Below are 15,777 nucleotides of genomic sequence, written 5' to 3'. Positions count from 1 at the left end.
ACAGGGCCTCAGGTTCCTGCCAAGCCGTCTGAGGCCCTGTCCTTCCCAAATCCTTCCAAGCAGCAGCCAAGACTTTACAGTAACCCTTCCAGGTCTCACAAAGAAAGATGCACTGTGAGCCCGCTGAGCGCTCCTCACCTAGAAAATACCCCTCCCTGACGTGGTCCAACTCCATGCAAGGCTGGCCGTACTGGGGAGATACCTCTGCTTATGGCTTCCAGCCCCTAACAACACCCCATGGGCCCAGAAAATGTATAGTTAAAAGGCAGCCTGAAAAATCCTACCCATCTCATTGGCTGAAGAAAAGCTTAGATACCCAGGTATCTGCATCTAGAAAGCAAAATTGATCCCTTTAAGAAAAAAGAGGTCACGAACCCTTGGTACCTGCATCCTGGAGGCCCTATTGTCTAATTCTAAATCGGCCTCACTTAGAGGTACACCTCAGGCTTCTCAACATGTGACTGATTTTGGCCCTGACTACTTTCTCTTCTGGAGAATGGCCTGCAATTAATCTCACTTATTACCTCTGAAAAGTAACAACAGAGGAATGGCTGGCCAAGTCCAGCTCCAGAGCGTCTAGGGAACGGCAAGCTACAGGGCCAGGCCTCAGACTGTCTGGGCAAGTCGTGGGCTCTCTGCCTTCCTCTCCCACAACAAAGCTTGAACAGGGACTCCAGACAGACCAGAGGAACCAAGGGATTTGAGGAGCTGGGCTGAGCTCACACTGACCCAATGGGAGACAACAGCCCTGAGGCTGCATTTGGGGGTGGGGGGGGTTCAAAACAGCTGGGGAAGAACAAGGTTGTCTGGTGAAAACTTGTGTGATCCATAAAATTGAGAACAATAGCAACACCACAGGGAAATGAAAAATAACACTATTTGCAGAGTTCTCGTGAGTCACCAGTTTTCATTCCTGTGGCTACCAAGTCACTGAATCCTCCAATATGCAGATGAAAAGCACAGCCAGCGAAGGATTCTCTTTATGTCTTGTTACTGTTTACAGGACAGCCCCTGGTTTAGGGAATTATCAGAGCTTATCAGCACTGGAATCCACTGTTGCTATTGTAGATGAACTAGTAAGAGTACCTCTTATTTACTTAGCACCCACTTCCAGGGAGATCAAAGTGCCTTAAGGGCAATCTAAAAGCTCTCAAAACAGGCTGGTTTATCCGTAAGTATGCTTATCCAATAAAAAGATTAAATGAATGGTTTAGGGTCACTTAGTGTCAAAACCAGTCATAAAACTCAGATCCCTAAGCTATTAATCCCATATTCATTGAACTTAGTCACCCTTACTACTAAGAGAGGGGCAACAAGAGACTATCCACAAAACAGTGACTTACCAGGTAAAAATGGAAATTGGGGTATGGTACTGGGTAGAATGCCTGCTGGAGGTCTGGCTGTGGCCCAGGTCACAGCCAGCTCTGGAAGGACCCTGGAGAATTCACTTAGCACTGCTTTGGGGTGGACACCTCTGGGAATTCCACAAGCTGAGCCTCCAGGCTGTTCTGGCAACCAGAGGTTACCCGGGCTCAGAGGAAGGTTTTCGGGGCTACTCTAGACTGAAATGGAACCTTACAACTGGCCCTTCGGCTTGAAGAGCAGGTGACAAGAGGGCTGCTTTGGGTACAACTAACCCAAAAGGGGAAAGGCCCAGGGACTGCAGGGGCCACTTTCTGGTGCTAAGGGCTCTGAAGTCAGTGGTGTAATGTGCTATTTTCCTGCTGCTCATAAGCACAGTCTGGCTAGGAGAAGGCCATTCATAGTGCTGGACTCTAGGTCTGGGCTCTGCCCTGGATGGATCCCCACACCTTTCTGGGTTTCAGCACTGCCAAACAGGTGCTACCAAAAGAAGTCTCTAAACCCAGTCATGATGTGGAGTTTTGACATTTTGTTTATAGTATGGAAAATGGCTACAGCCTTGTCATATAGGCAGATAATATCCCCAAGATTGCAGGGAACATGTTTTCCATAGAAACAAGGCTCTGATTGTAAAATGAAAATGGAATATTTGGAAATATTTTATATGGAAAATAAAGCTCTATGGTATAAACAGAATTCTTTTTTACGACTTATGTTTTAGGAATGTGGTTATTCTGTAGACTGTAAATCACCAAACGACAGCCTTCTGCGAAGAGAACTTCGTGGGAGGATGTCCCGTCTGAAACAGTCCTGCCTCTCGGTCTTCAACTCTTTGTAACTTTCAGTTAAGATGATTCTTTTCACCCTTGACCACAACGATTACTGGTATGAAAGACACTGTACTCAAGCATGATGTAATGTGCTTATGTTTATGTTGCTTCCTGGGCAGAGTCTCTGCTTCCCAAATTAGTTCCTTCAGTAATAATTCTAACACCAACAGATACTTCAACAGCAAACAGGTATTTCCTTCATGCCCAGGTCTTTGGCCGCCCCTTGCAACCACGAGGCAAGGCAGCACGCTAAGAGGTGGCCTGCTGGCAGAGGCTGACAGAGCTGGCGCGGGGGTGGGGACTTGGAAGGACATCTGTGGAAGAGCTTCTTTATTCGGAGGGAACAGAATACCTCATCGTAACAGTCACAGTCCTCTCTAGCTCACTTCACTCAGGGACAGATGCAATTAAACCCATTTTGAATAGCCACTAATGCAAGATGTACTGGGAATCCATTTCTTACGTTTTTTTTTAAATAGGGGACTTAAAATATGGATCAAGACTAGAATTCAATACAGTGGCTTCTTTTCTAATTCAGAAGTTGCTTACTTTGTGGCCAGAATCTATTTGGATTTTATCCTCTGCCACTTTGCTCAACTACATAAAGGCCATTTCCTTCCCACTTCCCAAATGAGCATTGTCTAGGGAGACTGTTTTGAGTTTAATTACATAACCTAGATGAAAATATAAAAAACAAATATGTCCTTCAAAAAAAAAAAGAGTCCAAAATTACTGAAATGCAAATGTAGTACAAGGTATAAACAAGAATGAGGAGACAAGGAGAAAATGTCAAAAGTCAAAACAAGAAAATGTAGACTACAGGCAAGAATTGAACACAGGACAAATTCTTCCTCTTTCACCCCAAAGTGAGCTTACTGAACTGTATCAGAAATTTCCTTTGCCTTTGATTTGCCCGCAAACTGTCTCATGAGTAAAACGAGGCCCTCTATTCAAGTGCCAGAATACTAGGACAGACGGAAAGGTACCTGTCTCCCAGGCATCAGTGCAGGGAGTTCAAGGTGGGAAAGACTCTCTTCAGACCCAGGCTGTCTTTGTGACCCAAAACGATGACTCCACAACCCTTCACATACCTGCTTCCAGGAGGGGTGGAGTGGCTCTCAGGAGCTTGGGGGTCTGACTGTATTGACCATGTCGGGCCACTAGGACTGATGACAGGCCGAAGGGTGGGGGGGGTTGAAGCACTGCTTCTGTTTATGACGCCACTTGCCAAATTCAGGTTTGTTACCTAGAAATGAAGTGAGGGGAAATAACCTGATTTTACAGCGTTTTCGGAAAGTATCATTAAAAACAGATGGAGAAAATCAAGTCAAGTTCAGGAGATGCCAATTCATCTGAGCTAAAACAGTGGCTGTGACCAAGGCACCTATTAAAGGCTGGCTTCTGTGCACACCAAAGAGGAGAAGTGAGGGTGGCTGGTGTCAACAGAAGTTACCACGTATGTATTCTGCCCCTACTGTGTGCAAAGTGCTGGACTGTGCCAGGTGCCATGAAATACAAAGATTAGTAACAAAGACAGCAAGGGTTTACTGCGTATTTACTCTGTGCCAGGCAAGGGTCTGAAACACTAGGCAAACTACTTAGCCTCTCTGGCCCTGTTTCCTCATCTGCAACTTCTAAATGCGCAATACATTTTAGTTATACATAAGAAGAATGATTCTTATGACATATAAAGAACTCATTGATTTAGAAAAAAGATGCACAGGCAAAAGAAAAATGGGCACTGACCCTAATAAACAATTTACAAAAAAGGAATATAATTAGTCAACTAAATATTTAAAACTAGTCATTTCCACTGGCAATCAAAGAAATGTAAATTACAAGGTAACATTTTTGTGTATACATGGATATACAATAATAAAAAATATACTACCTAATAATGGCAAGGGGTGATATTAGATATGTACTTATACTATTTATGTGACTATAAATTGGTAGAATCTTTCCAGAATTTGGCAATATATTATTAAAGGTATCAAAGTATTTGTACTACCATCTAACTTCTAGCAACTGTGCTAAAAACTAATTGCCCATGATTAACGATGGTGACTATTACAACTGCAGTTACTATTTAGCAGAACTTACAATGTCTGAAGCTCTGTGTAAATGAGTACATTATATACATCCTATTTTAAACTGTCATAATTCTGTTGGTAGGTACCATTATAATCCCCATTTAAAAGAAGGAAACTGAGGCCTAGGAACAAATGGCCAAACTAGAATCTGGACCATGGTCTTTGGAACTCCAAAGCCCATCTTCTTACTCATAACACTATACTGTGAACAGATTTTGAAAACAAGCATTGATTTTAATATTGGAAAATGGGAAGATCAAAATGGCTAGCAGTGTTGTTAAGTAAACTTTGCTCTGTCCATATGAGGGAGTATTATGTGTCCATTACAATTTTTCGAAGAATTCTTAATGATATAGAGCCATGCTGATATCTCAAGTTAAAGAAAAAAAAAATCACACTCTGAAACTACAGAAAGCAGATCCAAGTTTCCTTCAACACACGTACACACAGATATATAGTTGTGAAGGGCATGGATTACTTTTATAATCCAAAAGAGAAAATGTAAGTTATCATGAGAAATACAGATGTGAGGTGAGTTAAAACCTGTGAGATGAGAATGAAGTCAGAAAAGAAAGGACGTTTGGAAAAACATTTCAAAATCAGTTGCACAGGGAGAGGATGCTGAAAAGAGGGAGGGCACAGGGCCGAATGGAGGGTGTTGGGTGTGAGACGCCAGAGCCAAGTGGCATAGGAGATGGACATTCCAGGAAAAGTATTCTCCTAGAAAAATGTCCTAAGAACCTAATAATTTTGACATTTATAAATAGAAGAATTCTGGAGCGTTGTCGTGTTTTCTTCATCCGAAAATTCTTTTTTTTTTTAAAGTTTATTTTATTTATTTATTTATTTATTTATTTATTTATTTGCGAGATTGACAGAGCAAGCATGAGTGAGGTGGGGCGAGATGGGGGGAGGGGCAGAGGGAGACGCAGGCCCCCCGCTGAGCAGGGAGCCTGAGGCAGGGCTCGATCCCAGGACCGCAGGATCATGACCTGAGCTGAAGGCAGATGCTTAACTGACTAAGCCACCCAGGTGCCCCTCATCTGAACATTCTGAAAGAAACATAAATCATTTTTGGCAACTGTAGAGCGCCTCATCCCTAATTAGAGAACTCAGTACGTGAAAACAACCCAGGTCTAGGTCTTCACACCAAAGGACTCAAATATATTTCTGGGGAAGAAAGCGTTTTCCATAGGTCAGGAATGATTCCTGGTGCTTGTGGAGGCTGGGGTCCAGGACACTCGGGCTGTGCCCTCCAGTGTGGGCCTGTCTTTAGAAGAAGCCTCAGAAGCTAACCTTGGCGTACCATTTCTGACCCCCTTCTGCTGCTATCAGGGGAAGAAGACACATAGGGACTAGAGAAAGGGTGGGGAGGGAAGATACCAGAGCAGGTTATGGTAGTATTCTCTGGTCCCTGGAGTCTTTGAAGAGCCTTGCCTTCTTCCTGCACCTCGGGGGCAACAGAGGTCAGGTTGTCACACAGTCAAACTGCTCCCTGTAGGACTGAATGCACTCCTGCCCCACACTGAGACTTCTTCCTTCTTGCCCTGCTCCCTGGCCGTAAACATCAGGCCTTTCAAATTAGACATGAGCTTGCAGCTTATAAAAACACTACAGAGTAAGAAAGGTCTTTATGATAACTAACAGCTTCTCCAATTACTGCCTCCGTCAGTGTGCCAAAGCCCTAATAAAAGAGGCTTATTAATAATTTATAGTGGAACAGCAATAAAATAAACAAAATGTACACACTTTACCATGTTTAGTATAAACTGTATGGTTTAGAGATTAGTGAATGGGAAGGAGAAGAAATATCAGATTTGTTGAATCTTCTCTCTTTTGGCAAGGCCACCCCTAATTTAAACATCATCATTTTCATCATAATAGCTAAGTTACTGAATGTTCACCGTGTGCCATGTATCAGATGTCCTTGCATTGTCTTGATGTGTATTATCTCGTGTAATCCTGAGAAAGCCCTCTGAAGCAGGTTCTACTGTTACCCCCATTTTACAAAAGATGAAACTAAAATTAGATAACTCTAAGGGTAAGCAATTGCACAAAAATCACAATTGCACTAAAAATACCCACTAAGTGCAGGGCCAAGATGAGAACAGGGACTGTTCTCCTCCAAGTGCATGTGGTGTACTTTTCCCAAATAACATGGTTTAATATTTGAGGTCTTGCAGTACTAATGTCAAGCACTTATAAGTGAGGTTTTATATCTCACTCCTTACCCATTACTCATGGAAGCAGATACTGTTATACATGGAAGCAGATACTGTTAATACTCCCTTTCAGAGATGGAGAAACTAAGGCTCAGAGAGTTTATAGTAATTAATTTGCTCAAGGTTACATAACAGTTGCAGAACTGGTACTCTTGTTTTAAAATCCATTTTCTAGGGACGCCTGGGTGGCTCAGTTGGTTAAGTGTCTGCCTTCTGCTCAGGTCATGATCCCAGGGTCCTGGGATTGAGCCCCGCATCGGGCTCCCTGCTCAGCGGGAAGCCTGCTTCTCCCTCTACCTGCTTCTCCCCCTGCTTGTGCTTTCTCTGTCTCTCTCTTTCCCTGACAAATATATAAAATCTTTAAAAAGAAAGAAAATCTATTTTCTAGTTTTAAAACTAGTAGGAAACAGTCCCAGTTATCCTTAATTATCCTTAATTATTAGAGATTTTTGAAAATATAATTAGATACTCAAATTCTGACAATAGTGATTATATAGGAATTGATTATACCAAACTACACCAGCTTTTCCTTTTTTGCCTTAAATTTTATTCCCCATTTGTTAACAATATGCGTGTTGTTAATATCCTTCACCAGAGCATATTAAAGAAGTGGAAAAAAAAACCAAAACCCATCCTCAATCAGTTCTGTTTCTTAGCATGAACATGAAACTAATTTTAGATTCCTGGTGGGTTTCTTTTTTTTTTAAGATTTTATTTATTTATTTGACAGAGAAACAGAGAGAGCACAAGCAGGGGGAGTGGCAGGCAGAGGGAAAGGGAGAAGCAGACTCCCTGCTGAGCAGGGAGCCTGACGCGGGGCTCAATCCCAGGACCCTGGGATCATGACCTGAGCCGAAGGCAGACGCTTAACCGACTGAGCCACCCAGGCGCCCTGGTGGGTTTTGTTTTTACATGTAACATCAATTCCTTATTTCATGGATAAACCAAAAAATGGTGGCTATTGTGATTTCCTTCTACACAAAAGCAAAGCATCATTGTTAATTTATTTTGAAAATAGCAAAAGGGACCACTACTTAAATGAGAGATTATATAAAGAATAACAAAACTTTTAAAGCTTCTCATCTTTCTTTCCAAAGGATTCCTGCTAAAAATATAACCTGTCTCTTTAAATAATAACAACTGACCCTCTTGGGGCGCCTGGGTGGCTCAGTTGGTTAAGCCACTGCCTTCGGCTCAGGTCATGATCCTGGAGTCCCGGGATCGAGTCCCGCATCGGGCTCCCTGCTCGGCGGGGAGTCTGCTTCTCCCTCTGACCCTCCCCCTTCTCATGCTCTCTATCTCATTCTCTCTCAAATAAATAAATAAAATCTTTAAAAAAAAAAAAAAAAAATAACAACTGACTCTCTTTTTTAAATATTCTATACTTACTTCTGTGGTTTTATCTAGAAGACACTCAGGACCTATGCCACAACTACCCCCACCCACCCAGCTCAGCCTTCCTAGGACATACATTGCTAGTAAATAATCAAATAATTTGGGGCTCACTTACATATGGCCTCAGAATCTTCTTTACACAGTCCTCCAGACAGCCAATGCCAATCAATCAGAAGTGACAAAGGAGATGAACCTATTTTCAACCCCTGTTCTAAAACAGGACAATCCAATAGAATGTATTGTGATGATGAAAATGTTCTATAGTGTGTATCACCTAATACAGCAGCGATAGCCACATGACTAGGAAGGCTCTGAAGCCTCCACCAGATCTGGCTGAATCTTATGTGTACAGACTTATGCCTTGCTAGAGTTTGGCCCAAGCAAATCATTTCTAGATTAAATGACTTAAGAAAGCCTCTGGTTCTTCCTTTCAGTTTCCCAGTTTTTCCCAGGATGGGCAGGAGTCGTCACTGAACGCAAATGGACCCAAGCATCAACTGTGGCCCTAGAAGCACCTTGCGTTGACTAGGAAAGATCTAAGGGCAGAGTAAATCTCCCAGCATTGGGCCAGGCCTTAAACTACACAAGCCAGTTAGGCTTCACATCTGGAGGTTCCTCCTGAACAGGACAGAAGGATGATGAATACGGCTGTCACCAGGTTGCATCTGCTTCTCTGTCCATCTATATTTCTCCAGGTAAACAAAGTTTCATTAGATGAAGAGAAAGTAGAAAATGGCATATATATATATGATTTTCATTATGATGAACATTTCATGCTAAGGAATTTTAAAGAAGGATAGAATTACAGCACATAAAGACATAGCACCAGTAACAGAAGAGATAGCTCATCATTTTTTGTTGGGAAAAATGGGCCAGGTGGCTTCTCTGGGTCAATAACCAGTCTATGCTACTAAATCTAGGCTGCTCCCTCTGCTTGTGCTTTCTCTCTCTCTCTCTCTCCCTGACAAATATAAAATCTTTAAAAAGAAAGAAAATCCAGGGGCGCCTGGGTGGCTCAGTCGTTAAGCGTCTGCCTTCGGCTCAGGTCGTGATCCCAGGGTCCTGGGATCGAGCCCCACATCGGGCCCCCTGCACCGCGGGGAAGCCTGCTTCTCCCTCTCCTACTCCCCCTGCTTGTGTTCCCTCTCTCTCGCTATGTCTCTCTCTGTCAAATAAATAAATAAAATCTTTAAAAAAAAAAGAAAGAAAATCCATTTTCTAGTTTTAAAACTAGTAGGAAACAGTCCCAGTTATCCTTAATTATTAGAGATTTTGAAAAATATTAATTAGATTTTACTACTTCTCAATGTTGTCCGGATGTTCAAATGTTGACATGGGTAATCATTCAATTTGCCAAGGATGTAAACATGGATAAAATGGTTTAGATCAAGGTTCAGAAAATTCCGAGTCTACTTGTGATGCTGCCTTGAGAAACAGTGGTCGTTAAAAAATAACCAAGGCATTTAAGCCTAAAAACAATCAGCTTGTTTATATTCTTCCACCCCTACCTTTCTCTAGCTGGTCAGCTAAGTGAATGATTGCCTGTGGGAAAACCTCGTCACAGGATCCCACTGCTGCCTAAGCCTTAGGCAGATGCTTCACCCCTTGCTGTCCTCCTCCTCCTCCTCTGCTCCCACTCTCCTGGAGCAGCTTATCAAGAGGTTCCACTCCCGTTCCCTTCTTCATGTCCATTGCCACAGTGACCTCGGTGCACTTTTTCTTTTAATACCAAAACGCTGTTTATTTTAGAGCCAGCCTTCCGAACAAGGCAGGTGAGCAAATATCTGAATGTGTGGGGTAAGGACACATTGCACACATTCCATCTAGACAGGTGTTTAAATTATAGCGGGAATAAATACAGGTGATGGATTGAAAAGGGGGTAGGAGAAACACAGAGAGGGAGGCCAATTTCCGGCGGCTGGCCCGCCCAAGTGTTACTGCTTGTTACTGCCGCTTGCTAAAAGGAGTGCTGCTGCCAGGGCTATAATTAAAATATGATGGCATTGCCCTGATGGCTTCCCAGAATATACCCACCACCCACCCAGATACATAACCTTCTGGTATCCAAAGAGGATCCAGGCCAGGCCTAACTAGATCACTGTAGCTGTAGTTGGCATGCTCTAGAAATGCTGCACGCCTGAACGCTCAAAAGAAGTCCGAACCTCAGAGATAATCCAATAAATATCCACTGCATTGCCCATCATAAGCAAGGCCTCGGGTAAAATCCTAGGGGTACAGGGAGGGGGATGGGAGGAATGGGGTAACTGGGTGATGGGCATTAAGGAGGGCACGGGATGTCATGAGCACTGGGGGTTAGGGTTAGTTTAAGACTGATGAATCACTGAACTCTACCTCTGAAACTAATAATACACTATAATGTTAATTAACTGAATTAAAATAAATTTAAAAATCCTAAGGGGATACACAGATTAAAATGTGGCCCCTGCCCTCAAGCCATGAAGGAACTGGTAATCCTAGTAAGTGAGAAAAGACACCTAACAGATAGCAATATTTAAGGCCTCTAGAAAGTGATAACTGCCCTAAGAAAAAAAGCGAAGGCAATTCCAAGAAGACCCCCGAGCTGGGCCTAAAAAGACAGGTAGGAGGATTGCTGTGAGGGGGGTGGGGTGGTGGTGGTTCCTAGAGCAAAAAAGCGTAAGTAAAAATGCAGAGACAGATAAGCAGGAAGAATGTCTGAAAAACAGGAAGCAGTCTAATTTGGCTAAAGCTCAAAACAATAAAAGATAGGAAAAAAAAGAAAAATGGCTCGGGGAGATCCCTGAATGCCAGACTAAAGATTCTGCTCTTGACCTAAGACATAACAGTAAGCTTGCTCAAGGGTTCCGATAAGAGTAGTGCTATGTCACAATTGTGGTGTAGGTAGAGAAATCTAGTGCTGTTTTTGTGGGCTGGGGTGAAAGGGGCTATTAAGGAAAATTAAAACTTGTGGAGAGCCTCGGCAGTCAGGCGACAGGTACCAAGTCTGGGATGCAGGATACGCCATTGCTGGGCTCCTCTCACTTCCCTCCTAAGGCACAGGAAGAGTGCTGGGCTTTGGAGCTGGAGACCTGCTTTGTAATCTGACAATAAAAGCTCTTCAGTTTGGGCGCCTGGGTGGCTCAGTTGGTTAAGCGACTGCCTTCGGCTCAGGTCATGATCCCAGGGTCCTGGGATCGAGTCCCACATCGGGCTCCCTGCTCTGCGGGGAACCTGCTTCTCCCTCTCCCACTCCCCCTGCTTGTGTTCCCTCTCTCGCTATGTCTCTCTCTGTCAAATAAATAAATAAAATCCTTAAAAAAAAAAAAAAAAAAAAAAAAAAGCTCTTCAGTTTATGTGTTCATTGTTCATGGTCTTTTCTTGGATCAGCCCTCTTTTGGATATATCTTCCCATGCAACTGGTAAGGCAAGATGGTGCTGCCTGGCATTTTAAGAAGGGAAGGTCAGAGAATGGTGGGCCTTAGTGCAAATAAACCTTTTCTTAGATTTATCTTTCCATGCCTCTCCTCAAAAGAATGGTCTGGGGGCGCCTGGGTGGCTCAGTCGTTAAGCGTCTGCCTTCGGCTCAGGTCATGATCCCAGGGTCCTGGGATCGAGCCCCGCATCGGGCTCCCTGCTCCACAGGAAGCCTGCTTCTCCCTCTCCCACTCTCCCTGCTTGTGTTCCTTCTCTGGCTGTGTCTCTCTCTGTCAAATAAATAAATAAAATCTTTAAAAAAAAAAAAAAAAAGAATGGTCTGTCTGAGGATCAAGATTAGGGGGTGGGCCTGGGGGGGAGGTCTGACTAGATGGCTTTGGTCTAGGCCTGAGGCCTAAGGCCTGGTGGGCAAAAGATGACATTGGATCGTACACTCTAGCCCAAGTCAACAGCTAGGAATTCCACTCAGGAGTCTGGAATCAAAAACAGTAATAAGAGGCTTCAGTCTGAAGGATCCTCTCTGGGGGCGTCTTCTCCTGACCCTCAAGGTAGTGACACTGTTCTCCCTAAATCAGCACGTAATGACCATGTGGGCAGTAATTGCCACCTCCGTCGCGGAACCACAAAATCAAACAAACTGATAGTTAAGGATGGTGAAGTTTTAGTAGATATTGAAAAGACGACACAGGTTAATGAAAAAAATAAGATGCCGGCATCCAGTGTGAGCCCTCAAGTCCTCTACCAGATCAATCATAAACTGGCATCTGCCTCTGTGTATGCATGTGTTATCAGTTCCTTAAGGACAAGACACTCTCCACATACAGCAGACCACGAATTTTCCATTTCTACAAATGTAGCCCTCTGCGGACTGGGTCTTGTGGGTTTTCACACGACCTTTACTTTTCTTAACATGGTACCAAGGTTTATCATTGCTGCTTGGGAAAATACAACCAGCAAATAACTATGCCAGGAGGCAGGGATTACCCCCAACATGGAAACGGAAAGATCAGAAGCTTAATTTGGTGTTTTATCATTGGCTCTAAGAAGGTCCTTCAAACAACTTCAGCACAGCAGGATCCTGAAATCCTGTTGCTACCACCTTGCACTTTACTTCCCAATGTCAAATTTATTTTTTATAAACAATCTCCCTTAGCTGTAAAGAGCCTTGTCATTAAACTGCTTCAAGAGTGTAGCGGTAGCGGGGCACCTGGGTGGCTCGGCCGGTTAAGTGTCTGCCTTCGGCTCAGGTCATGATCGCGGGGTCCTGGGATTGAGCTCTCCACTCAGCGGTGAGTCTACTTCTCCCTCTGCCTCTGCCTCTCCCCCTACCCACCCCACCCCGGCCTTCTCCTTCCCTTTCTCTCTAAATAAATAAAATCTTTAAAAAAAGCATAGTGGTAGAGCTGAAAGAGCTTCATGCCATGATTTGTGTTGTATTATAATTGCAGGTTTATTTGCCTATCTTGACCCACAAATTACTGTATCTCATTCATTGTTGTATCCTCAGAGTTTAGCCCAGCAAGCACAAAAGCATTTATATACTAAATGAAGTGGGTCTCATCTAGTCCCAAACACACACACACACACACACACACACACACACACACACACACACACACACAGCCTCTAGCTAGCAGCTAGTTTCACCAGTGAGTGGAAAAGTGATTAATGTCACTGGCAGGCCAGAAAGGAAATTAAAGGTTCCAAATTACCTCTTTTTGCAAATAAGGGAGGGACTGCTTTGGAATAATGGGAAATAAAATAATCAGTGATTAGAGAGAGGTAAGTGTTGATCTTGCTAGTGCCCTGCATAATTTTAGAGATGAGTTCTGCCTGGTCTTGAAGCCTTGGGCAAGGTTCTCAAATACGAGAAATAAGAGCTTTGCATTCAGATTTCGCTCCTTGTCTGCACAATGTCTATACTGTATATTTCTTCTTGGCACTGAAACTGAAAAAGGCTGACACTCCATTCGAAATTGGGTTGCATACGTCCTCTAGTATTTCTCCAGTGATGAAAATCATCTAGTAAGTATGGATCTGGCACTTTTGGTTTTCCTTTTATCTTGAGTGAAACAGATCTTGAATCTCAGTTTCACTAGGCTGTTTGCAAATGTCATATATCTTACTTATCAAAATGGAGATTGGGAATTCAACATGAAAGACCAAATAATAGTGCTCCCAATGCAGCTTACAATCTCGGCACAGCTCAAGTGAGGTCAAGAGATGGAGCTTCAAAAGATTATTTCATTAATCCAACAAATATTTATCAGCTATTCTGTGGCATTCTTTTCAGCACTGAACATAGAACCATGAAAAAACCCCGCAAAACAAAAATCCTTGCTTCCCCTGAGAAGCACCCTAGTTGGGGGATATCACTGAAATATACACAGAATGTGTGACGCAACAGTGATCACAGTTTGGAGTGATCACTTTTGGCCAAATTATCGATATTATTGGCCATTTGCTACCTTAAAGTTGTCAGAGGTTCTTAACTTGGAGACCATGGGTCCAAAGGGCATCAAGAGGGAGCCTAATTGGGGGGTGTCTATGACCCCTTTGAAATTAATGCAAATTTCTAAGTCTGAATGCACATCTTTTTCAGAAGAAGATTGCCTTTATGCAACTCTCAAAGGGATCTCTGACTCTGAAAAGGTTAAGAATCACTCAGGATGATATGAAGATCAATTTGTCTAAATCTGCATTCATAATGTCCTCAGAACTACACCAGTATCATCTTGAGAATAATGGTCTCTGTGTCATTCATAGGCAAAGGCTCATCAGAATATGACTAGATCAATCGAGCCTGCCACGGAAACTTTCATTCCCCTGACTGTGGGGCTCTGAGTGATCTGGAATAGGGAAATGCAGTGGCAAGTCCTTCCTGACTTGTTTTAGTGTATGTAGCTAGAACCGAAGGCAGTCCTTGAACAGGAAATACCAGTGGACCAAGATCCACTTCCCTCAAGATAAAAGAAGAGGAACACCAAAAGTGCCAGATCTGCACTTACTACATCATTTTCATCACTAGAGAATATTAGAGAATATATTCAATCAAGAACATGAAAAAAAAAATCATCCTTAAACAGCTACCTTTTTAACCATTCTTTCAAGGGCACTTCCTGAGAATGTATTAAATCATCAGCCACACCAACCAACATGTTTTAAGACAGCTTCAACTCCTGTTTCAGTTCCTGGATGCCAATAAAATGAACCTCAAGAAATTTACACTCTGATCACCAAGAGATATGAGTTATAATGTTAATTAAATTTTAAAAGGGGTTAGGAAAAGCTGGGAATCTCTGTAGTTCCAATTCACCAACACTAAGTTCTCTTGTCATGTAGCCCCTCTCTGTTGAACATTGTCATTTACATAACACACATATGCCTATCAACATTCAGTGCTCCAAAATCCAGATTAAGATTTGAGACATTCCTGGGAAACCTTACAAAACAGCCAAATTGCTTGATAGTGTTTCCAATTTATACATTTGGTTTTTATGAGTCAATGAGGGCTGCCACCACCACGATAAATCAATCCACTCTTTCTCCATCTCTGCAGATTAAGAAGGCTGAGTTTTGCCTCCTCAAAGGATCAACTGATTTCACCATAAAATAATCTGATGAAGAGTTCACTCAACAAATACTTATTCACTCAACAAACAACTGATAATCTAGACAAAGCCACATATCTCTCAACCTTTGAGTGAAGAAGCACTTCTTTTTTTTTTTTTAAAGATTTTATTTATCTTTTTGAGAGAGGGAGAGAGAGAGATTACGAGCAGGGGAGAAGGGGAGAGGGGGAGAGGGAGAAGCAGACTCCCCACTGAGCAGGGAGCCCAATGCGGGATTTGATCCCAGGACCCTGCGGTCACGACCCGAGCCGAAGGCAGACGCCCAACCGACTGAGCCACCCAGGGGCCCCTGGAGAAGCACTTCTAATCACTAGAACAGCAAGTTCAATTCCCCGTCTCTCTCCTGCAGCCTCAAGCACTGGCTTGGCTAGCACTCTGCAGCCACATGCAGCTGATGAGAGGTTAGAGTCCTGATTCCCACAGGAGAAGGCAGGAAAAAGCACTGAGGGGAAGAGCATGGCACAGACAGACTTGGGTTTCAATCCTGGTTCAGTCACTTGCCATTTATGTGACCTTAGAACAGTCACTTATCCTTCCAGCTTCTGTTTTCTTCATCCGTAAAAAATAAGTATCTACATCCTAGGGTTAAAGAAATAATGTCTATAAAGTGCTTAGCACAGTGCCTGGTGCAAAGCAGACATTCAGTGAATGTTGGCTGCTTTATGATGAAGGGCAGGTGTGGTACTGTCAATGAGAAAACATGAAAGAACAAGAGTTTTAAAAAATATAAAAACCAAAAAACACAGAAGAGAAATTCTTTTCAACTTAGCAAAGATGTGATAAGTGCCTACTTAGTGCAAGGGTGCTGTGCTAGGTGATGGATCAGAAA

General features: G+C 43.0%; 1 protein-coding gene across 21 annotated transcripts in view; it reads right to left on the bottom strand.

Moving 5' to 3' along the window:
* The window catches only part of TTLL5 (tubulin tyrosine ligase like 5), a 274,823-nt gene that overhangs the window by 130,679 nt on the left and 128,367 nt on the right, over positions 1–15,777 (bottom strand). For 18 of the 21 annotated variants that reach the window (XR_013440787.1, XR_013440786.1, XR_013440789.1 and 15 more), the window contains one exon: positions 3,284–3,438. The exons of the other annotated variants lie outside the window; for them this stretch is intronic. Coding sequence is in view for 14 of the 18 variants with exons in the window: in XM_078053980.1 (XP_077910106.1) it covers positions 3,284–3,438 (155 nt within the window). In the remaining 4 variants the exon portion in view is untranslated. The remainder of the gene's footprint in view (positions 1–3,283; positions 3,439–15,777) is intronic. 21 annotated transcript variants of the gene reach the window in all.

The sequence above is a fragment of the Halichoerus grypus genome, chromosome 8 (genome assembly GCF_964656455.1).
Source record: "Halichoerus grypus chromosome 8, mHalGry1.hap1.1, whole genome shotgun sequence".
In the NCBI taxonomy this organism is placed as follows: Eukaryota; Metazoa; Chordata; class Mammalia; order Carnivora; family Phocidae; genus Halichoerus; species Halichoerus grypus.
The sequence above is the reverse complement of the archived record's forward strand: the minus strand, read 5'-3'. Positions and strand labels throughout refer to the sequence as shown.